General features: G+C 45.3%; 1 protein-coding gene across 1 annotated transcript in view; it reads left to right on the top strand.

Annotated features, from left to right (window-relative positions):
* Positions 1–21,651, top strand: part of ANXA2 (annexin A2) — a 44,497-nt gene extending 22,846 nt beyond the window's left edge. Inside the window, exons 4-13 of the mRNA XM_060005868.1 lie at positions 5,194–5,288; positions 8,552–8,665; positions 11,968–12,058; positions 13,008–13,087; positions 14,918–14,977; positions 16,931–17,024; positions 17,626–17,721; positions 18,739–18,797; positions 19,920–20,042; positions 21,279–21,651. Coding sequence (XP_059861851.1) covers positions 5,194–5,288; positions 8,552–8,665; positions 11,968–12,058; positions 13,008–13,087; positions 14,918–14,977; positions 16,931–17,024; positions 17,626–17,721; positions 18,739–18,797; positions 19,920–20,042; positions 21,279–21,338 — 872 coding nt within the window. The 3' untranslated portion in view covers positions 21,339–21,651. The remainder of the gene's footprint in view (positions 1–5,193; positions 5,289–8,551; positions 8,666–11,967; positions 12,059–13,007; positions 13,088–14,917; positions 14,978–16,930; positions 17,025–17,625; positions 17,722–18,738; positions 18,798–19,919; positions 20,043–21,278) is intronic.
* Positions 21,652–23,045: the final 1,394 nt, after the last annotated feature.

Here is a 23,045-nt window from a genome sequence, read left to right on the forward strand (position 1 = left end):
CAAACATTTATTTAATTCATTGAGATAGGGCTGGTTAAAAGGGAAATTTGAGAGACTAGGTGTTTATAGACACTGAGGAAAGAATGTTGGAAGAAGATTGCTAGGCTGGATACAAGACCGTTAATGTCCTTCAGGGCACTGAAGCCATAATCTTGGGGACTATCCTTTCTAATGGACCAAAATCTACAAGTTAACACATAACCCCATAGAGCCTATGCCGTAATCAGTAGTGAGTAGCAAGTTGAGTGAGAGCGTGCCCTGGAGAAACAGTCTTGGATGGGCCTTTTAGCCACACTGGGAAGACACGTTCCCTTCCTTTTGCCTTATTTTCAAGTTTTGGATTATTTTCTGTAATAGGAGGCAGAATAGCCCAACGTAGATATTTAATCCTGGTTTGAATCCCAGCTCTGCAAGTGACTTGCTTGTGTGACCTTGGGTGAGTCCTCATCTTTTCCTCATTGGTACAATGGGGATGACACTAACACCCATCGCACATGGACACGATGACAATTGCAATAGAGCTTTGTACAAAGCACCTTGTAAAATGCCTGGCATGTAGGTACTCAGTGAATGGTTGATACTATCAATATTATAATAAAATAAAACCCATGGGTCTCTGCCTTCTGCTCTCTCTGTGGCCTGCCTGTGACCTTGTTGTAAAGATGGTTTCTGAGGTTTGATACTGATATGCCCAGTAACCTAAGCCAAGTCCCGGTTTTACCTGTGATCTAGATAAGGAGCGGATCTGGGCAGTTTTCCTTTATCTTCTAACTAGTCAGTCAGCCCTGCCTGGAGGGCCTCCTGAGTCCTTTATCAAACACAATGAAATCTGTTTTCTCTGTGCAGTCAGTGTGCCTTGGCAGATGTGAGTCAGATCCTGTGCAGAATGGCCTCTTGGTTCCTGGCCATGAACAGTAAAGATGCACATTTTCCATGCAGTGCCAGATGTGGAGCTGACTTGGGGTTTCCACCCGCGGAGAGGAGGAGACTCCAGGAGGCCCATTTTGTGGGTTTGGATTCAGCCGTTATTTTAGACTGCAAGTGTTCTTTGTTTTAAAAATATGGCTGATGTTTTAAGGAACCCACGACCCCACAGTTTTCTATGTGAGCCCTGCTGTCAGCGGTGCCTTCCCATGGCATCACTTGCCGGAGCTGTGGCTTCAGGTGACTAGCACTTAGAACAGGGACTGATTTTTTTTCAGATGCCCTGGAGTGTGGGAAGCATTTTTGTAGTTAGCTGATAAGATTAGTTGGCCATTTTCATTCAAGGAAAAAATGCTTAAAAACTTTCCTGCTGCTTTCCATCAGGAGCCAGATAAATTTGTGTCTTAGTTCCTCACCAGTCTTGAAAATCTTAACTTCTGTTAGTGTTGAAAAGATATTTAATGTCCCTCAACAGAGGATTGGATAAAGAAGATGTGGTACATACATACAATGGAATATTACTCAGCCATAAAAAAGAATGAGATAATGCCATTTGCAGCAACACGGGTGAACCTAGAGATTATCATACTAAGTGCAGTAAGTCAGACAGAGAAAGACAAGTATCATATGATATCACTTATATGTAGAATCTAAAAAGATGATACAAGTGAACTTATTTACAAAACAGAAACAGACTCACAAGCCTTCGAAAACGGTTACCAAAGGGGAAAGGTTGGGGGGAGGGATAAGTTAGGAGGTTGGGATTAACATATACACACTACTATATATAAAATAGATAATCAGCAAGGACCTACTGTATGGCACAGGGAACTCTATTAAGTATTCTATAATAACCTATATGGGAAAAGAATCTGAAAAAGAATGGATATATGTATATAAATATGTATAACTGAATCACTTTGCTGTACACCTGAAACACAACATTGTAAATTAACTATACTCCAGTGTAAAATAAAAATTAAATTTAAGAAAGGCATTAAAAAAAAATCTGCCTGAATCACAGAATTTACTGTGTTCTCCCCCACATTCTGTGGGATCCTGCACCCATGTCATTGTTTCCCAATGTGAGGCTTTGCTTGGATTACTTTGTGACCTTCTGTATCAAACACAAGAGGAATGGGATGGGAAAATAGGCATTATTCACATTTATTGTTTTCTTTATGCGTTTGCTTCATCCACGCAGTTTCTTTTCGACCCTGGGCTCCTTCCCTCAGCAGACACTTCCCTTCTCACTGGCACAGGAGCAATCGGAAAGCGCAAATCCAGAGAGGCAGAGCCTCATCTGCCATCGTCTGCACCTACGTTAACCTTGTTTAAATGTAAAGCTTTCCTGGTGTACTGGCACTTGCTGTGCATTTGTTGACGGTGATTGTGCTGACATAGGTAGCTGAACATTCAGCCCTCATCCTTCAGCTGCATCCTGGGCAGGAGTGGTGAGTCACCAGATGACCCTTGCAGCTTCAACCTGGACTGGACTGTTTTCCACAGGGATAAACCGTCTCACCAGTTATGATGCCAGGTCGAGAGGAAGCAGCACTGTTCTGAAGATAAGACGGTGAAATCCCACTGGCAGATGTGTGCATTCTGGGGTTCCAACACAGGACGTGTCTTCCATGGCTTTGAGTAGGCCATCGATCCTGGGCACTATGATTTATTTTCCTCTTTCTAGTTCAATTTGAAACTTGCGCACAGTGGTATGGGAGGAGCAGCTGATGCAGGTGAGGCCCTCGGAAGGAGGAGGGGGCTTCCACTGGCAGAAATAGTCTCCATTTACTTTCTTTGTAGTTGCTGGCATTAGCATCTGTGCAGTGTATCAGATCTTTCATTGGTGAGGGGTCCCAGCATGCTCGATGCTGCATTGCAGCAGTCTGTTTGTTGAGTAAGTAATTCAGGTAAAATACACTTAGACGCCTTCAGGCTCTAGTTGTTGCTGAGTCCCAGGTGAGATTCAGGTTAACCACCCAGGCTCTTTACGGGGATTTCCAGTAACTGGATTGTATTCTGACTCTGTTGGCTGAATGCTAAGCTGCTATGAACAGAAAGGTTCATTGTTTGGTTGCTAAGAGAGGTTTGTTTCAATGACTAAGAACACGGGGCTGCACTGAAGTTTGTGGCGTGAGCTCTTTTCAGGTGTTATTTCTTACCAGGGTTGTTTGAACAAAGGTAAGCATTTCTTTCCCTAAGATTGTAGTTGACCCTGCACCTCACAGAAGCAGTTGGTAGAAGCGATTTAATAGTCTTATACACAGGCAGATTTCCAATGACCTTTCCACTTCCCACCCATGCTTTTCCATCTCTGTTGGCGATTCTCAAATAAAGAATCACCAGGGAGCTGGTTGAAATGCTGCTTCCCAGGTCCAAAGTCCACAAGACTCTTTAATCATATCTCAGAGGGCAGGGAGGCCCAGGGAGCTGTGTTTTTTTTTAAATTTTCTTTAATTTTTAAAATTGAAGTACAGTTGATTTACAATATTATATTAGTTTCAGGTATATAGCATAGTGATTTGGTATTTTTGCAAATTATACTCCATTATAGGTTATTACAAGATAATGGCTATAATTCCCTGTGCTGTACGGTATATCCTTGTTGCTTATCTATTTTATACATATTTTTTTTTTTTGGCCATACGTGGGCCTCTCACTGCTGTGGCCTCTCTTACTGCGGAGCACAGGCTCCGGACGCGCAGGCCCAGCGGCCATGGCTAACGGGTCTAGCTGCTCTGCAGCATATGGGATCTTCCCAGACTGGGGCATGAACCCGTGTCCCCTGCATCGGCAGGCGGACTCTCAACCACTGCGCCACCAGGGAAGCCCTATACCGTCATTTTAAATGTCTGTATATTATCCCACTATAAGGACAAAAACATTTATTTAATCAATCTACTATTAGACATTTTCCCCCTTTATTTTTTGCCAAAATAAGCATCTTTGAAACGATCTCATATTCAGCAGTTGGGTTTCTACGTTGACACCGGCTACTCTGAAAATCAGAGCTGAAGGTATAAATGCTGCAGTTAAGGTAACTAACGTATTGGTATGAATTCACTTAAAAATGAGTATGTAAATACAAAAATGTTACTTATTTTTATACCCAGAAATTCTAACTTTCTGCTTTTTGATCTTTCTAACACACTTGAGAGTTTAGAATACCTTCTTTGTAAGTCTGCTCATTGCCTCTGTCTCAGAGTATTATCGTTCTGACCTTTCTGTCAGAATGATAGGCTGGGCTGTTCGCAGTTCACGTGTGACCCTGGAGGCTTAACCACTGTGCTCTTTCTCACTCAGGAATTACCTATCCAGTTATGGCAAAGACTTCTTTTTATTAAACAAAGTTCATAATCAGTCAGGAGAGAGACCTTTCACTTTCTGAATTCTTAAAATAGTGCTTCCTTAAGTTAAATGGCATGTTAAGAGTATTTCTGATATAAAATTGGAAACTTTCAGATACCAGAAGGCATTGCTTATCTTTGTAAATACACATGTTCCAATTAAAATAGGTACTAAAATATTTCGGTGGTACTTCAAAACTCCCAGTTTAGATTTAGATTAAAACATTATTCTTTTTAATAAAGTTACAAAATTGATTATTAAAATTGCCTATTGAATATTAAAAGCAGTGGAACATTTATTTTCCTTACAAAACAATTTAGTCTTCAGTAAGTAGGATTGTATTAATCAGTTATGCTATTAAAATACAACTGCCATATTAAATCTGACTCATTTGTCATGACATTTTATATAATTATAGAAATTGTACCTAGCTGCTTATATAGCCATAATCCTGCAATAAATATAAATAATTGTCTGTATTACTTCAGGTCGCGGTTACTGTCTATTAAAACCTCAGTTAAATGGTAATTCGGGGACCTTCCTTTAAAATCTTTCTAAATCTTTGTTGTTCCATGTGACTGCCAAAGTCCCACAAATGCACCTCCTACTGTTGAGTCCAGAAACCCAATTTATGAATGAAATAGTTTTTTGTTGTTATTTTTGGTTTTTTAATACAGATACTTAAAAAGGTCCATTTAGACTTGAGGTTTGAGGCTGTTAGGAAAAACAGAAAAAGAGGGTATACATGTTGGGTGGAGGGTGCTGACAAAAAGAAAGAAAACATCTTAATGTCTTGGCATTTCACTTTAGGGACTAATATATATATTTCAGGTTGAAAAAATGCTTAAAACCTTCTATGTAAGCCCAGAGAACTAGAGCATATGGCTGAGTAACTACTCCCTACTTGTGTCTTCATAGGTGTGGATGAGGTCACCATCGTCAACATTTTGACCAACCGCAGCAATGCACAGAGACAGGATATTGCTTTCGCCTACCAGAGAAGGACCAAAAAGGTACAGCAGGTTCAGGGATGGAGGGCATTCCATGCTGAATTTCAGTTCCTCAGCCATTGCTTTTTCTTTTTGTGAATTCTGGCTCTTCCCAGCAAGCGCCTCCTGGAACCCTAGGAGATCCAAGGTTTTCCCCTTACATCCTGTAAGAGTCACAACTCACATATACGTGTCCCCTGCGGTGCTTGGGGCTTATGCATAAAGACCACACCCTCTTCCACCCCAGAGGGTGTAAAGGGAGCAGTTCCGGAAATAGAAAGGATCAGGGAAAACAACAGGTATCATTTATTGAGTGCTAACCTTTGTGCCAGGTATGCCGTTCTCTACACGTGGCCACTCATTTCATCTTTATGACTTCTGCTGGTTCTTGATAAAATGTTTTAAATTTAATCTTGGGACACTAGCCTCCATTTGAGTATTGATCCTGACACACTCCTCTCATTCTTAAAAAAATACAGTTGAATTCCTAAGATCTTTGCAACCGCCAGGTTTAGTTTAGTAGCTCGTTTGGTCTCTAGGCTGTCTTCACCTTGCCATGCTCTCACTATTTAAAGGGTCTTGTGTGCCTTTTTCCCTTGCTCATCCACGAGTGGTTAAGGAACAGCCCAGCACTTGTTCATCCTTTATTTTGTCGCAGTGTTAGGAAAATTTATTTTTACAGACAGGCTGCTTTATTTTTAACTTCTTGCTATTAAAAGCTTTCGATTTATTCTTGGACGGTGCAGTAAGCATGGCTTCCTGCAGCTCCCGCTTGACTTATGGCTTTCACTCGTAGTCACAGTGGAGGTGAGCTGGAAGGATTCTAGAAAAGACATTTCTGCACTTGGAGTTGACATGACCACCAGGGTCCAGGAAGTTGCAGGTCACACCCTGCTATATCTCCCTCTCCCACCTCTCAAAACAGTTGGAAAGGACGTAAATAGGAAAGCATGCAGCTTGTTTCCTCTCACATGCATTAAAATTTTTCTTCCAGCTAGACTGACATTAATCTACTACAGTGAGGCATGAAAGGGAGTGTTTATTTCTCCACTTTCCCAAAAGGATCTGTGAGCTGGTAGAGCTGAGTTCCAGTTGGAGCAGAAGGCCCACCTCTTTGGACAATATGCCTGTAATTGCTCCTTCAGCTGTCACTTAACAGAGTGTGGTCTTGGAACACACTTGGGTGTGGACACATAAGTGTACATAGAAATATAGAAGCCCGGATTTCGATTTCAGATGAGATGTATGGAGGACAAAGCTCTCACATACCCTGTTGGAGGGATGATGTTACAGAATCGTGATGGGTTTGGTGACCTCACAGGCTTCATGGTGGGCTGGGGACAACTCACTATCCTATGATTCTTGATACCTCTTAACCCTGGGCTAAGGAGAATTATCACATTTTAAGAAAGATACATAAAATAATGGAGATACTTTCTGAAGGAAATCCTGAAAGCAGAACCTTATTGTTTGCATAATAAAGGAGAAGGCCCTGTATTGTACTTTAACAATAGGGACCGAGGCTGCCTAGTTGAGGGGCTTGAACAGCATGGGTACAGCTAGTAGAAGTGGACAGGAACTGGGACAGAGGATCAATGTTATATTTCTTTCATGTTCAAGCAGATGCCAGGTTTCTCCGTAGAAGGAATGGTCATATTTTATTTGTCAAACATATCTGGACAAATATTCTTTGCTAAGTGCAAAGAAAGCCTTGTGCTTGACATTATGAGAAGCAGGAAGTTGGCTGCCCATAAGGAGTTTATTATAGAAGTGGAAGAAGTCAGTAGGTGCCCAAATGCTATTTGAAGTCTGAACAGAGAATGGGTAGAGGGGAGTGTCAGGGTAGGCTAAGTTTGGAATTACCTAACCTCAGAGTTCCACGCCGGAAAATTGGTGCTATAATTGGAAGGTGTAGCTTTCTAAAGTTCTCTGCTAAGTGCTATGTGTTACTAGGACTTCAGGAAACAGGAGAAAGTAGGTGATGAAAGGGTTGGGCCAGATGATTTCTAAGACCCATCTCAGTCCTCGACATCTGTGAATGATTTGAGAAGATTCTCTCTGAAGCAGGCTGCCCACACCTCTTAGAGCCTGCACATGCCTCTAGGGGCTAAACATCGTAGATGCCATGGGTGCTGCTGGAAAGCAGGAGAGGAAGAGAGAAGAGGGGGGGGAAAAGTGAAAAGAAAGAAAAAAAATAATTATAACAGGAGAGTTCAGCCATCACTCAGTGCCCATGATTTGTAGGAAATCTAATCCCCGAGGAAGCATCTGTCAAAGCCACATCGAATTGGGATATCTGTCTGCCTATGTGGGTGCTGACTCAGGCCTCTGACTTGAAATCTGTCAGTGGATTTTAATGGTAACGGTGGGAACCTTTAAGAAACAATACATAGCAGGGAAGCCCAGCGGTGAATGGGGAGGGCGTTAGTCCCCACCATCTTGATAATAACCGTTCCAGTTTGGTATGGAAAATAGAGGTTCTCTCAGTCTTAGGTGAAGTGTCTTGCATAGGAAAGCTTCATGAGATCACTTCTAGCCAAGTGGGGGCCTCTGGTTCCACCTGGAGACTTTCTGGAGCCACCTCTGCACAGCTGCACAAAACCTTTCACAGGAGGATACCAGCAGGCCACAAGGGTTCTGCTTCCTTGGAGGCTCCCCACTTTGATCACCTCCTCCTTAGCAGGGGCCTTGACCCTAGAAAGTGCCCTGTCTTAAATAGGCTGTTACCACGTGCGAGTGTAAGCGTGTTGTAAACTGCATTCACTCATAGCTTTCTGAGGCATTGCATGCTGCTCTGGTTTCCTTTTACTGACTGGACGAGAGGGCAAAATCAGCTTGGATTTTAGGGGATTTTACCGGCGGAAAGTCTGATCTTTCCATTTCTGACCTTTGGGTCTGCCAAAGGGAATGCGGTTGAAGGATACTTTGACCGAACACCCCAGAGTTGTCAAAAGAATCACAACCTGCTTTACAAACACATGCCTCTATTTTTTTTTTTTTTTTTTTTGCGGTACGCGGGCCTCTCACCGTTGTGGCCTCTCCCGTTGCGGAGCACAGGCTCCGGATGCGCAGGCTCAGCGGCCATGGCTCACAGGCCCAGCTGCTCCGCGGCATGTGGGATCTTCCCGGACCGGGGCATGAACCCGTGTCCCCTGCATCGGCAGGCGGACTCTCAACCACTGCGCCAGCAGGGAAGCCCCCACATGCCTCTATTTTTGTCTTACTAGTTTTAAAGGGAATATTGGTTACCAACCAAGTTTTCCATGTTGTTGCCTGTGTTTCTGAAGGAACTTGCATCAGCACTGAAGTCAGCCTTGTTCGGCCACCTGGAGACAGTGATTTTGGGCCTATTGAAAACACCTGCTCAGTATGACGCTTCCGAGCTGAAAGCCTCCATGAAGGTAAACACGTGTGAGATGCAATCTCTGTCAAATCCGCCATTAATATTTGTGAATTACAGCTTCCTGAGTGTAATTAGGTGATTTTCAGTTATGTTGAATTCTCATTTGGAATCATTTTTGGGGAATGAACTGAAGCTATAAGGCTCAGGATTTGTACCAAAAATATTTCAATTACTTTTTTTAAGACTGTAAAGAAATTTCATGATGCAGAGAAGTCAGTTACCAGCTGCTACTGCTTGGCACCTGGGCAATTGGAATACCATTTGGAAAAACTACTTCCTTGATTACACTTCCTCTTTAAAAAAGATTTGTTATGATATTAAGGCAAAAGTAAAACTCATAGCTTTTGTTAAGTGAAGCTTAACAAAAATCTGCGTATGCCGTTTTGGTCGTCTCTTCTGACCTCCTTGCTGGTCCCATTGTTTGATTCAAATTTTGGGCAAAATCAGAGCATCACAGTGCACATAAAGGGTGATTTCAGCTCGTGAATGGTTCCTGTGTTTTGTTCAAAGTATCAAGGCACATGCTACTGTCTTTTGTTTGTATTTTGCAAAGTTATTTTGAACATGGATTTTTTAGGATAGTAAAAATTCCAGGTTGTAAGTTCCCCTGAATTTTGTGTGTACCTAAAACATCGAGTATTATATAAATGGAATAGATATATAAACATAAATAAATGTTTAATGGCAAAGAACCCTTTTCGTAAGTGTGCCTGCAATACTTTGAATAATCTGACACTGCCCTCTGCTGGTAAAACTGGGTAAAGCCTCAGAGTGGAGGGAAAGCTGTAGTTCCGATTTTTTATTCTAAGTCCGAGTGCATTTTCTGTGATGCCACCATTTCTGAATTATGGAGAGACGGAGCTGTAAGTCAGTCACCAGCTAATGTCACAGTTCAGTTGTCATTCCTTCCCCCACAGAGCACCTCGAGAGGGAGGCAGCTTCCCACTGGGTATTTCCAGGGCCCAGAAGTTGATAGCTCAGGGCTGCTGAAAGATGTGCTCTGAAATCAGTTTTCCAGCTTGGCCCAAGCTGTGCTCAGTTTATTTGAGCAGACTTGCTCTGAGTTTTCTAAGTAGACTATATTGGACAGAATGATAAAATGTCAACAACACTTAATGATCCTGTTTAATAAAAAGAACACTGAAAACACTCAGTCTTGGGACCTTTGGAACCATGGATGAGCTGGCCTCTCCTAGGTTTCTTCTGACCATCATCACTTCAGATCAGTTTATCTTATTTTTGCCAAGAATTCATTTAGTTGTGATTTGTGCAATTTTATAAGTATCTGTTACTAGGTATTAGTGACTTGAAACAGACCTGCTTGAGCTGTCAATCACCATTGTAATCTATGTAATTGGGCCCAATGAAAGGTGCTTTGACTGCTAGATCTTTGACCTTGGGCCAGCTCTTCCATTAGCTATCACAGCTGAGTACCCTTCTGAAATCCATAAAGCTTGGAGTGACATGAACTGAACTATGCTTTAAAAAAAAATCTGTTTTGACTTCTGGCAATACCAGTGGCAATATCTGCCGTATGTTACAGTAGACGTTGCCCTTGTGATGGGAACTGTGGACAGTCTGTGGAGAGCCTGGGCCAAGTTTGAAATCGCCAAGGTCACCTTTAAATATAGAGGAAAAAATGCTATTAGAGTTCTCTGATATTAACATGGGTATATCAGTGATGAAAGAAAACAAATCTTCTATCGCTATACCTGTTCTACGTTTCAACAGTGTCAGGATATAGCATTTCTTCCAATGCATGAGTTATTTTTAGACTCTATTATATATCTTTGAGATTGAAAAACTGCCCCTAAAATATTTGAAGATGCTTGGTAATCTCTTTATAATATCTGTCTAGAATGTTGTGTAGACCTTTGGCTAAGAAGGGGAGAAATTTTGGCTTTGCCAGCACCTCTGCAAATCATGATTAAAAACTCTGGGAGGAAGAGGCCTTGGCTCAGATTAGATGAGGAATGAAATTCAAAATTAACTATTCACCTGAGGCTTAGCTTCTATAAACCACTGTTTTAGGGGCATATAAACTCTAATAAGTTTAATTAATCGCTGACACACTTTTCATGTGGATAAGTAAGTTTCTTATTGTATTAACACCTCATAATTGATTTACATTTTAAACAGTTGTCATTCTACTTAGTTCAAAGTGATATTTCCATACTCGGAAAGACAAGTATTAGAGAATCCTGATTATTAAATCTTGACTTTGATCATGAAGCCAGCTTTGAAATACAAGTTTCATTGGGTCCTTTCAAGCTCTCTGGCATGGCAGCTCGGAAGTGTATGTATTAAATTTGAATAGATCACCCATCAAATTCTTCCTCCTTCCTAAAGTGTTGGTGTCTGGGTTTACCTGGCGCTTCATTATTTCCTTTTGCTTCTCTAAAATGCCCGAAGAGTGCATTGCACTCGAGCAAAAATGGAAGTACAAGAATGAAATTTTTAACACTAACCCAATTTTACATTTCAAAGAGGTAAAGCTAAAAAATTTATCTTACCTATGCCTTTCCCTCGTAAAAGACTTACTCCAATGTAATGATGCTGGCTGCACATGACAGCATAAAATCTCTGTGTTCCTTTGTTTTAAATTTCTGAGCAGAATTGTACAATAAAGAAAATTATTTCTCATCTATTAAAGTAATGGCCGATTATTAGAGAAGTTGAAAAATAAAGAAACATAGGGAGACAATAAAGTTATTCAGTTTATAAACCCATCGCCAAAAGGCAACCACTTTTAACATTTTGGTGTATTCCATTGCTGTCTCTTCCCATTTCACTATATGTTTATATATAGTGGAAAAAAAAATTTTAATGTAGTTGAGCTAATAAAAACATGTCAGTTAAACCATCTTTTATTTTGATGAAGCTTTTTTTTTTTTTTTTTTTTTTTTGCGGTACGGGGGCCTCTCACTGTTGTGGCCTCTCCCGTTGCGGAGCACAGGCTCTGGACGCACAGGATCAGCAGCCATGGCTCACGGGCCCAGCCACATCATGGCATGCGGGATCCTCCCAGACCGGGGCACGAATCCGCGTCCCCTGCATCGGCAGACGGACTTTCAACCACTGCGCCACCAGGGAAGCCCATTGATGAAGCAGTATTTTAAAGGAATAGAATATAACTTTACCTTGTGCTGAGGAATGCAGTACAGATCCCTCAGGAGGAATGCAGGAAGGGGCGTGCTACACACCCAGTCTGTGTGTGTAGTTTACCTGACTGAGATTAGGGAAGTGGGCTAATAGCCTGGAGGGCTTTCCCTGCTGATGTCTGCAATGCCTGGTTTGCAGGGGCTGGGGACCGATGAGGACTCCCTCATTGAGATCATCTGCTCGAGGACCAACCAGGAGCTGCAGGAAATCAACAGAGTCTACAAGGAAAGTGAGTAGCCCCAGTTCTGTGGTGCACCCTCTCAGCCCTGTTTCTGTGACCCCCATCCTGGCCTGCGGGGCTGGTGTTCAGGATAGGGTGCCTGGATTACTTGTGGAGAAATGCTTGCCACCTGGACCGTCCAGGGGTCTGCTCTGTTCCAGGTCCCTCTCCTCCATCTCCTGATGGCCTGGGTTTTGATGATGACGTTCCCCTAGAACTAATACAAAAGGATATACAGGAACGAAAGCAGAGAAAACAAACAAAAAAGAAAAAAGAGATCTGGTGGGGAGAAGTAGAAAGTATTTTACGTGGATTTCTTGGAATGGGTGCTGTCCAGTTTCTGCTGAGGAGGTTCCCAGCTCTTGACTGGATCACTGTTGCAAGAGGCGCGTGGACCTTTGTGCACCAAGCAGTGTAGGAGACCCGGGTGGAGTAAATGATGCAGCTTACATGTGTACGTGGTACCACTACATTTAAACAGAGATGCTATTTTGAATAATAAAGTACAAAGTCATTGAAAAGTACTCTTTAATTGTTACTAGTTTTTGCCATTGTGCATTTTCTCGATCAGTAGATAATAAACCGCAGTTGTGTATGTGTGTATGTGTGTGTGTGTGTGTAGTCCTCCAAATTTTTTAATGATCCAAATAAGTATAGTCCAGAAGTTTGGGAACCAGTATTTCAGCTACCCAGGAAGTCACTGATCAAAGGTGAGCTTGAAGATCCCTGGTCTGATCCTGTTCTGCGTGTCCCTTGTCACTGATAATAGCATTGGCTCTGATTTTATGAGGGTAAAGATCATTCCAGAGAGTCCACCTCCTTTGGGTGGGTACCTCCATGCTGCCACAGCTGTTTCTGCTTTTTAGAGGCTTAGTGGGCAGGGGATAAGTGGGACGGGTGGCTGGCTGGCTGCACAGGCAGGAAGCATCAAACCAGATATGTTGTTTTGTTTTCCAAGTGTACAAGACCGATCTGGAGAAGGATATCGTTTCTGACACGTCTGGTGACTTCCGCAAGCTGATGGTCGCCCTCTCGAAGGTTGGTTTCCAGTTTATTTCTTTGTCCTTGCTTCCTCCCAAGGCAAGTTGTGCGCCTCATTTTATACCTGGGAACGAATTAACTCAGTCCCCTGTGCCTGCATCAGAAATTCCAGCTGCATTTTCGACAGTGGGTTTGCACTGTCACTGCAGAGTTGTCATTTTTGTATAATAGGATTTCTTATCCTGCAAAACCGTATGGTCAGGTGGACTTTGGGGCCAGAGGAGGAAGAAGCGGCTCTCAGCTCCTGGCCTGGATTTACGTGCCAGCCCTCACTGTGACTCGGGGAAGGTCATTTTGCCCCTATCTGTGGTCACATAGGACCCAGGGGCAAGTGACCCTCTTGTTTCTTTCACTTGCTTTCATTTCTTAAGAGACGGTTTGCCCAGGTAGTGGTTTCCCTGGAGAGGTCTTTGCTTGTTTGCTAATGTGAACACATTAATGTGGATGAAAGGCATTTCCTTCCTTAGTCTGAGTTCTGACCCGAGAGCAGTTTAATGTGTATTAGCTGGGCGAGGGAAGAGGAAGTTTCCCCTGGGAACCCTGATGACAAATGGTCGATGGGCATGCTGTGTCCTGCCCACGCACCTCTCCATCACCATAACAGCTCCGTACTCCCCTCCCCAGCTCACTTCTCTACCACGTGCCCTGCATACCGCCACCCACCCATCTTTTTTTTTTTTTTTTTTTTTTTGCGGTACGCAGGCCTCTCACTGTTGTGGCCTCTCCCGTTGCGGAGCAACAGGCTCCAGACGCACAGGCTCAGCGGCCATGGCTCACGGGCCCAGCCGCTCCGCGGCATGTGAGATCTTCCCAGACCGGGGCACGAACCCGTGTCCCCTGCATCGGCAGGCAGACTCTCAACCACTGTGCCACCAGGGAAGCCCCCACCCATCTTTTTGAAATCCACTTGCACCAAGCTCCTGATCAACAGACATTTCTGCTGCATCAAATCCAAACTCTCAACTGCCTTTAAGTGTCTTCTGTCCGCTGGCCCTCCCTAACTTAGTCCTCGCTAGGCTTCCCTCCCGCTCACCTTCTCCTTGGCTGGGCGCACGTCACTCCCCTGTGCCGCTCCTCTTGTGCGGAATGGCTTCTCCTGCTTCCCACTGCCAGCCTCATCTGATGGAGCCTTTGCGCTTTGCCTCAGCTGTACCCCATTGTCCACAGACTTTGCTGACGATTCTGCCTGACAGATTTCTGCCTTCTTTTGCATTTCACGTCTACTTAGAGACACAGATACTGTGTTGTTTTACCATTTATTCCATGCGTATTTCTCCATCTGGGCTGTGAACTCTCTGAAGGAAGGAGCTAAATATCATTACCTTTTTTAGGGGGAGGAGGGTAGATTCTGTAAGGTGCTTAGCCCAGAACTGGGTAACAAGAGGGTATAGCCCCCACTTCACTGCCTCAATTATTGTAACAATCCTTGGTCTTACCTAGACTTTTTGCTTTTAACCTAGACTTTTTTTTTTTTTTTTGGCGGTACGCGGGCCTCTCACTGTTGTGGCCTCTCCCGTTGCGGAGCACAGGCTCCGGACACGCAGGCTCAGCAGCCATGGCCCATGGGCCCAGCCGCTCCACGGCATGTGGGATCCTCCCGGACCGGGGCATGAACCTGTGTCCCCTGCATCGGCAGGCGGACTCCCAACCACTGAGCCACCAGGGAAGCCCTAACCTAGACTTTTAAGTGAAGAAAAATTTCAAGAGGGTGTTTATTCAGTAAATAGTGGCTTACATGAGTTGGGGAGAAACTAACATTTTCAGTTTTAAAATGTACAAAGAAATACATTTGATGTTCTTAATTTTTTTTTTTTTTTTTTCCTGTAGGGTCGAAGAGCAGAGGATGGCTCCGTCATTGATTATGAACTGATTGACCAAGATGCCCGGGTCAGTGCCAAGCTTCTTGGTGTTCGGGGTTTTGTTTCCTAGTCTCTGGATACTGGGTATAGTTATCCATCCTGCATAACAAATGACCTCAAACTCAGTGGCTTAGAACAACAAGCATTTATTATCTCTCAGTTTCTGTGGGTCAGGAACCGGGAAGTGGCTCAGGACTTCTCCTGAGGTTGGAGACCAAGTGTGGACCAGGGCTGCGTCATCTGAGGGCCTGACAGCTTCAGGAGGATGTAGTAGTCCCCCACCCATGTGACTGTTGGCAGGAGGCCTTACGTTTTTTCCGCGTGGGCCTCTCGAAGGGGTTGCTTGAGTGTCCTCACAGATGGCAGCTGGCTCTCCCCAGAGTGAGTGATCCAAGAGACACAGCCAGGAGGAAGCCAGGTGCCTTTTATGGTGTAATCTCAAGAGTCACACACACTGTCACTTCTGTCGCACTCTGTTCATTAGAGGCGAGTCACTAGGTCTCGCTTCCAGTCAGTGGGAGGGGAAGTAGGCTCCACGTTTGTATGGGAGGAAGGTCAAAGAATTTGTGGGCTTCGTTTTCACTTTCTGGAAGCTGTGGTTATAAGGGGATATACCCTTATAATGCTGGTGTCAGTTACAGGTCAATTTCTGACTCACATTTGCTCATTTAGGCTTTGCTTGTTTCTGCAGGGTGTGATGCTGGTGTTCACACTGGTGGGCATTTGCTACAAACACACACTAATAGAATTCACAGCACAGAACAGTGGGAGGAGATGGTAGAGGCACAGGCGGAGATAGGAAGGCTTACTGCCCTTGGTGGTGGGGGAAGAGGTGAGAGAGGCAGAGGCCCTTCCTTCTTTTCTGGCTGAATAGAACTGCTGGTTCTCATTCCATAATCATCCAGAACTATTTGTGAAGCTGATTCAGATCACTGTGAACTACATGCCTTTCCCAGACGGTCGACAGCTGTCTCGAAGTATTTCATAAGAGCTGAAGAACAAAATCAATTTTTATCCGTTTTAGTTTTAAAATTCAGTATATTTCACATAGCCCACTTAGCAGGAGGTAGAAAAGGTTTTTTTAAATTTATTTTTTATTAAATTTATTTGTTTATTTATTTTTGGCTGCGTTGGGTCTTCTTTACTGCGCGGGCTTTCTCTAGTTGCGGTGAGCAGGGCCTTCTGTTGTTGCGGAACATGGTCTCTAGGCACGCGGGCTTCAGTACTTGTGGCTCCCGGGCTCTAGAGCGCAGGCTCAGTAGTTGTGGCGCGCGGGCTTAGTTGCTCCACAGCATGTGGGATCTTCCCGGACCAGGGCTCGAACCCATGTCCCCTGCATTGGCAGGCGGATTCTTAACCGCTGCGCCATCAGGGAAATCCCTAGAAAAGGGTTTTGCAGCTCCCAGATAGTGGATGGTCACTGAATAAGTATCGGCTCTTGCATAAGCCTTTCTCCCTCCTTCCCTGCCATTCTTAGTGTCGCTTATAGCCCCTAAAATTTCCAGAAACTGAAAATGTGATTGGACCAGCTTTTTTTTTGTTTTCAGCTCCGTCATTTCCGGAGTCTCTAGGAATTCTGGGGGTGGGTATGTGACTTGTAGCTGTCTTTAGTAGATGACCAGTAGTTGTTGTGCTATTGAACGTGCCGAATGGAGGAGAGCTGGGTGTGCCAATGAGCATTGGCTTGTCCTTCTCTATATGAGTAGAGGTTCTTGGTCATGCCTTCGGTGTTCAGGGAAGGAGATTTCTACAGCATCACTCTCAAGAACAACCTCCTGTCATGCTGTATGTCTGTGCTTCAGGAAGACTGCTCTTAAGACTTTTGACCTAAACAGCACATTTTTCCTGTGTCTGCAGTGCAATCGTCCTTTCTCATTTTGGCGTTCTGAATGTATAGGTTTTGGGGTTTTGTGCGTGACGGGTTTTTAATGACCTTGCTCTGGACTGTGGAATTAACTTTCATGGTCGGTTGTGCTCGTAGGAACTCTACGATGCTGGCGTGAAGAGGAAAGGAACTGATGTTCCCAAGTGGATCAGCATCATGACCGAGCGGAGTGTGTGCCACCTCCAGAAAGGTGAGTGCTGTGCTGGGGAGGTCTTAGAGCCCCAGGGCCAAACCGGAGGGCCCTCTCCAGTGGGCCAGCTGGGTGTCTGTGTTGGGGCTCGGGTCTGCCAGAACAGAGTACACTCCCCGCTTTGTACCCTCTCATCTCACCCATTTTTCCTCACCAAGTCCATTCATCCTTCTTTCCCATTTTGGATCGTTTTTTTCCCCTAAATCCTTCTGTGTGGTGCTTTGTTGTGCGCCTCTTCTCGTCTAGATCCTTTTATCTTGCTGTATCTGTTGAAGTAATGGACTTAGTTGGGTGCTATGTACTGTTTCTTGTGGCCCAGAGAAAGTGGGTTCCACGCCGGAGAGATGAAGATGGTCAAAACATGAGGCTGGGGCAGTGCCATTTAGGACAGGTGCACGGTACAGCTGTCCCAGGGCACGTGGTACAGTGTCAGCTCTGGTCTGCATGGCAGTCCCTAACCCTCTAGGACGCTATGATTATCATCATCTGTGTGTGTGTGTGTGTGTGTGTGTGTGTGTGTGTGATGCATAACCGTGTGGGTGACCATTGATAGTTTTGACTAGTGGCTCTGTTATAATAATTATCTGTTGCTTTTCATTAGTATTTGAAAGGTACAAGAGCTACAGCCCTTATGACATGCTGGAGAGCATCAAGATGGAGGTTAAAGGAGACCTGGAAAACGCTTTCCTGAACCTGGGTAAGCAGGTGTGGCCCCCCCATCCCTAGTGGACATCAGCTTTCAGTCAGCTAGCTGTGCTGAAGCAGAAGTAACAAATGGCCATCCTGTTAATTCAAGTGGCTTTGGGAGACATGAGACATGGCTTCTTTACATGATTTGGGTAGTTTCATAATCTTCACCGTATGAATTTAAGACACGGAACTGAAAAAGGGCTTACGTTGGTAGAATGGAGCGTTGCCCAGGAGGAATAAGATAACCAGAGAGGGCTTCCCTGGTGGCGCAGTGGTTGAGAGTCCGCCTGCCGATGCAGGGGACCACGGGTTCGTGCCCCGGTCCGGGAAAATCCCACATGCCGCGGAGCGGCTGGGCCCGTGAGCCATGGCCGCTGAGCCTGCGCGTCCGGAGCCTGTGCTCCGCAACGGGAGAGGCCACAACAGTGAGAGGCCCCTGTACCACAAAAAAAAAAAAAAAAAGATAACCAGAGAAAGGGCTCTCTCCATTGGGGGAACTCACACATCCATTTGGGTTTCTGCATTGCTCAGAGTCCCCTGGTTTAAGAGCACAGTTGGGGGACTTCCCTGGTGGCACAGTGGCTAAGAATCCGTCTGCCAATGCAGGAGACATGGGTTCAAGCCCTGGTACGGGAAGATCCCATGTGCCGCGGAGCAACTAAGCCCGTGCGCCACCACTACTGAAGCCCGTGGGCCTAAAGCCCGTGCTCCCCAACAAGAGAAGCCATCGCAATGAGAAGCCCGCGCACCACAATGAAGAGTGGCCCCCGCTCGCCGCAACTAGAGGAAGCCCGCCTGCAGCAATAAAGACCCAGTGCAGCCAAAAATAAATAATATATAAATTTATTTTTAAAAAAAAAGCACAGCTGGCTGATTCAGAGGATTCCTGGTTTTCCCTGAGCGTTTCCCATTTTGCAGAGCCCATTCCTGTTACGTCTGGTCATCTGGTGGTGCCCCAGGTCAGGGCTTCGCCCCCTACTGGTGGAGGAGAGAGGAGTTACTGACCTTTTTCTTCTCTCCACAGTGCAGTGCATTCAGAACAAGCCCCTGTATTTTGCTGACAGACTGTACGACTCCATGAAGGTAAGGGCGACTGGCCGAGAAGTCCATGTTTCCACACTAGGCTTTTTCTTCCTTTGTGCCCCAGACGAAAGCTCCTGACTAGTGGATGGAGGAAGGGACTCCACTGTCTAGGTGCAGGAACACACTAGTCAGCTCTGCTTTTATGTGACAGGTGAGAAAACCACCAATCTGTCTTCTGTTTCTCCCAACTACTTGAACACGTGTTTGTGTACAGGTAGAAAGCAAAGTGCCACGGGAGAGAGAAAAGGCTGGATGGTGCTCATGTCAGATTCCTGTTCAGATTTCTCAGTGATTCCCTCCCGGTACCCCAGAGTAAGGACAGACAAGGAAAAGAGGTTCTTAAGCAACCACTAGGCAGTAGACATTGTGCGACTTACTTTATCTTAAATCATTACCAAAACACCTGTGAGGCTTGTGTGACTCTTTTCCTTCTAGATGAGGAGAATGGAGCTTGGAAAGCTTCAGCTTGCTTGAGGTTACATAGCCCAACTTGAACTTGGGTCTGTCTGACTCCAAAGCCAGCCCTGCACTTTTCCCTTAAATGGACTGTCTCTTCCCACAGTCGCATCCCCTTTTCCACGCCTTAGATGTGCCTTGTGCCTCCTGGCTTCCAGGCCCTTGCCGCCTCTTCCTGGGTCACCCCCTTGTCCACACTGCCTCTCTCCCGTCTCCCCTCAGGTTCCATGTCAGGTATGGCCCGTTCTCTGCTCTGAGGTTCTGGATGTAAACTTTAGTGGTCCTTATTGCTTGTACCATTCAAATGGCATAGAGCCACGGTGAGCGTGGTAGCATGTGCTCTCTAAGCCCCCGAGAGCCAGGAGCTTTGTGTTACGTACGTAAACTCGCGCACTTCCTGACCTGAGCCTTGCAGTGGTTAGTGCTCAGTTCACGTTTACTGAATGTACAGCATGGGGGCTTTGTGCCGATTTCATGCTGGTGTGTTTGGAATTCCAAGGCGCTCATTGTTCTTAAGGGAGCAGTTTTGCGGTTATCTTTGCAGTCTCTTAGAGGGCGGCATCAGGAACCCAAATGAGTTCCATGCGCAGGAGAACTCACTAGACTCTTTTTTAATGATTAACATTGTCAGCGAATTATAACTCGGAGTGTAAATTTGACTTTCAGGGCAAGGGCACTCGCGATAAGGTCCTGATTAGAATCATGATCTCCCGCAGTGAAGTGGACATGTTGAAAATCAGATGTGAATTCAAGAAAAAGTACGGCAAGTCCCTGTACTATTACATTCAGGTAAGGCCCCACCTGACCATCAGAGGGCTGGGAGTCCTGGGCACGTGCCTGTCAGAACAATGGCAGAGGGCTTCCCTGGTGGCGCAGTGGTTGAGAGTCCGCCTGCCGATGCAGGGGACACGGGTTCGTGCCCCGGTCCGGGAGGATCCCACATGCCGCGGAGCGGCTGGGCCCGTGAGCCATGGCCGCTGAGCCTGCGCGTCCGGAGACTGTGCTCTGCAACGGGAGAGGCCACAGCAGTGAGAGGCCCGCGTACCAAAAAAAAAAAAAAAAAAAAAAAAGAACAATGGCAGAATGGCGGTTTTCTGTTTTCTAACTCCCCGGGGAAGAGATGCTAGTCATCAAATATCAGGGATTTATTTTGAAACTGCTATTAGGATTTGTCCTGGCATCTTACAGAATCAGGCAGATATTTCATATTTCCCACACATATTCTGCAGTGACAGTTGGTGCTCATGACAGTGATCCTGCAGGACTTGCTGACGTCCTGAAAAGACTTAGATCAATTTAATCTACGTTTTATTATATTTCCATTTCTTGAAACTCCTCTGTGATAAGCCTGGCAACATTTCCTCACTCAGAACTCCCATCTCTCCCCTCCCCATTTAGCCTGTCCCTGTTTTGGAGGGATAGAGTGTTCGTATATAAGAAGCAGTTGCCTTCACCGTGGTCCCTCCCACTGTGTTTAATTCAGACAGATGTTGCAAACCCCTCTTTCTGAAAGATCCTGAAAATTTCAACGTCGTGTCAGTGGTTACCAAGGATGAATTTAGAGCTGGGTTTGCTATAACTAGGTTTACTAGGGCATATGTTTAAAATTCAGGGAGGATGTAGACTCAGTAATTATTTCCTTAACTCATCAGCTTATTCCCACGTGACCTTAAGAGTCCACGAAACAACACAGTCAGGCAGGAAGGTGCCTCGCGTGTCTTCTCTGGAAGGATGTGGGCCAGGGAGAAAACAGGTGCTGTTTGCAGGACCTCAGTGCAGGAGGAGCAGACTGGGTTCTGTCCTCTGGCCACTTACCATGTTAATCCCCAGGACCCTGTGTTCTCTCTACCCTTGTGGCAATAATCTCCCCTGGGCCGCGATCCCTGAGGGTCCTCTGATGGTTTGGGTGTGTCTGGGCAGGTCCCACAGAGGCTCCATGTGCCGTGGGGCCTGCTTGTGTGTTTCTGCAGAGTGTGGGTCTTTCTCCTGACCCTGAATTTCTTTTTTCTCCTTGGCCACTTATAGCAAGACACCAAGGGTGACTACCAGAAAGCGCTGCTGTACCTGTGCGGTGGGGATGACTGAAGCCCTCAATGGCCTGAGGGTCCAGGATGGCTGCTCTGCGCTCCCAGCTAACAGTTCTACACAATCAGCTTGTGGCTAACAACCCCCTTGTGCCCATCCCTGGGAGGATGACGTTAGTGCTGCCCACCTCACCTGCTCCATCCTTAGTTTAGTTGCCTAAGCATTGCCTGCCTTTCCGGTCTAGTCTCTCTTTACAGTAAAAGAAATGAACATTCCGAGGAATTGGAAGTGAAATCTATGATGTGAAACACTTTGCCTTTTGAGTACTGTGTCGTAAACAGATGAATAAACTGAATTTTTACTTTAGGAACAAGTACTTTGTTGACCTTGCTCTCAATTTAATTGTTTCAAAATCAAACGTGCTTAAGGGTTGTATTGTTGGGCCGGTAAGGCTGTCCCCTTGAGGAAGAAAGCTCTAGAAAGGAGCTGTCCGATATAGTAGCTACTATTTACATTTAAATTTATTTAAACGAAATAATTAAAAGGTCAATTCCTCAGTCAGTCTGTCCACATTTCAGATACTCAGTATCCACGTGTGGTTAGCACCTAGCGTATTGGACAGCACAGGCAGCGTACATTTTCATTATAATAGAAGGTTCTATTGCACGGGGGATGATAGTACCTATGGGGGGAAAAAATCCCAGAATGACCCCTTCATCTGCTCATCTTTATACAGGTAAGTTAGGTGAAAACAAGCTGCAGGGGCCTCAAACTGGGAAAAGGGTAGGATGGTGTGGTAGACTCCATTTAGCAAATATTCCAAGTATTCCCATAAGAATTACAGAAATCAGTAACATCCTGCCCCAGCCTCGAGGGCTCACCTGTCAGAGTCAGGCTACAGCATCCTCGTACAAGCGGTGTAACGAAAGTAGACGGGCACACAGAGAAGAAAGCGATTGGCTTTGCCTGGGAGGATTGAGAAAGATGACCCAGAGAAGAAAATGTCTGAGCCATGCCCTGATATCTAAGGGGAAGTGTTACAGCTGGGAGGAAGCTCTCCACGAGCATTCTTACGGTTCTGATTAAAGGTAATTCATACACCTGGTTCACATTTCAAATGTCACACAGTCTGTGCAGTGAAAATTACATCTCCCTCCCACTCTCTTCCCAGCCAGCCAGGGGGCCTTCCTAGAGTCACGTGGTTTCTGGTCCTTCCTTCCATGGATAGACTGTGTACTAAGCAGGCGTGTGTGTTGACGTACCTGTCTCCGCTCGCAAGGTGAAGGTGGTGTTCATTGGCTTCTAGCCCAGGACCCTGCAGATGGCTTGCTCATACAGGTACCTCCCCTAAGCTGGGGGTAGGGCTGGGGCAGTGTTGATGACTATCCCCAAATTCTTACACTACATTTCCTCCTCGTAAAGGGTGCTGTGTCAGTCACTAATTCTTGACACCTGGCTGATGTTGGACGCGCTTAGTGGTCTGCAGGGACTAGGCAGGTAGTGGAAATGCAGGTGTGAAATGGGCTGGTTGGACAGAAGTGGGGAGCCTGGAGAATGGAGAACACCTGCCCCACTTTCAGCCTTCAGATCCAATGAAAACAGCACCACGATAACCAAAAGATATACATCTGTGGACCGATTGATTTGCTATTTTGACCTTTGGCAGACTTGCTGTAGAAACTCAGATGGAACAGGGCTCTTCAGTCACTAGGCCCACAAAGTGCCCGTAAGGCCACTGAGATACTCTTTAAAATGCAAGTTAGGCAA

This window comes from Delphinus delphis, chromosome 2 (assembly GCF_949987515.2).
Source record: "Delphinus delphis chromosome 2, mDelDel1.2, whole genome shotgun sequence".
In the NCBI taxonomy this organism is placed as follows: Eukaryota; Metazoa; Chordata; class Mammalia; order Artiodactyla; family Delphinidae; genus Delphinus; species Delphinus delphis.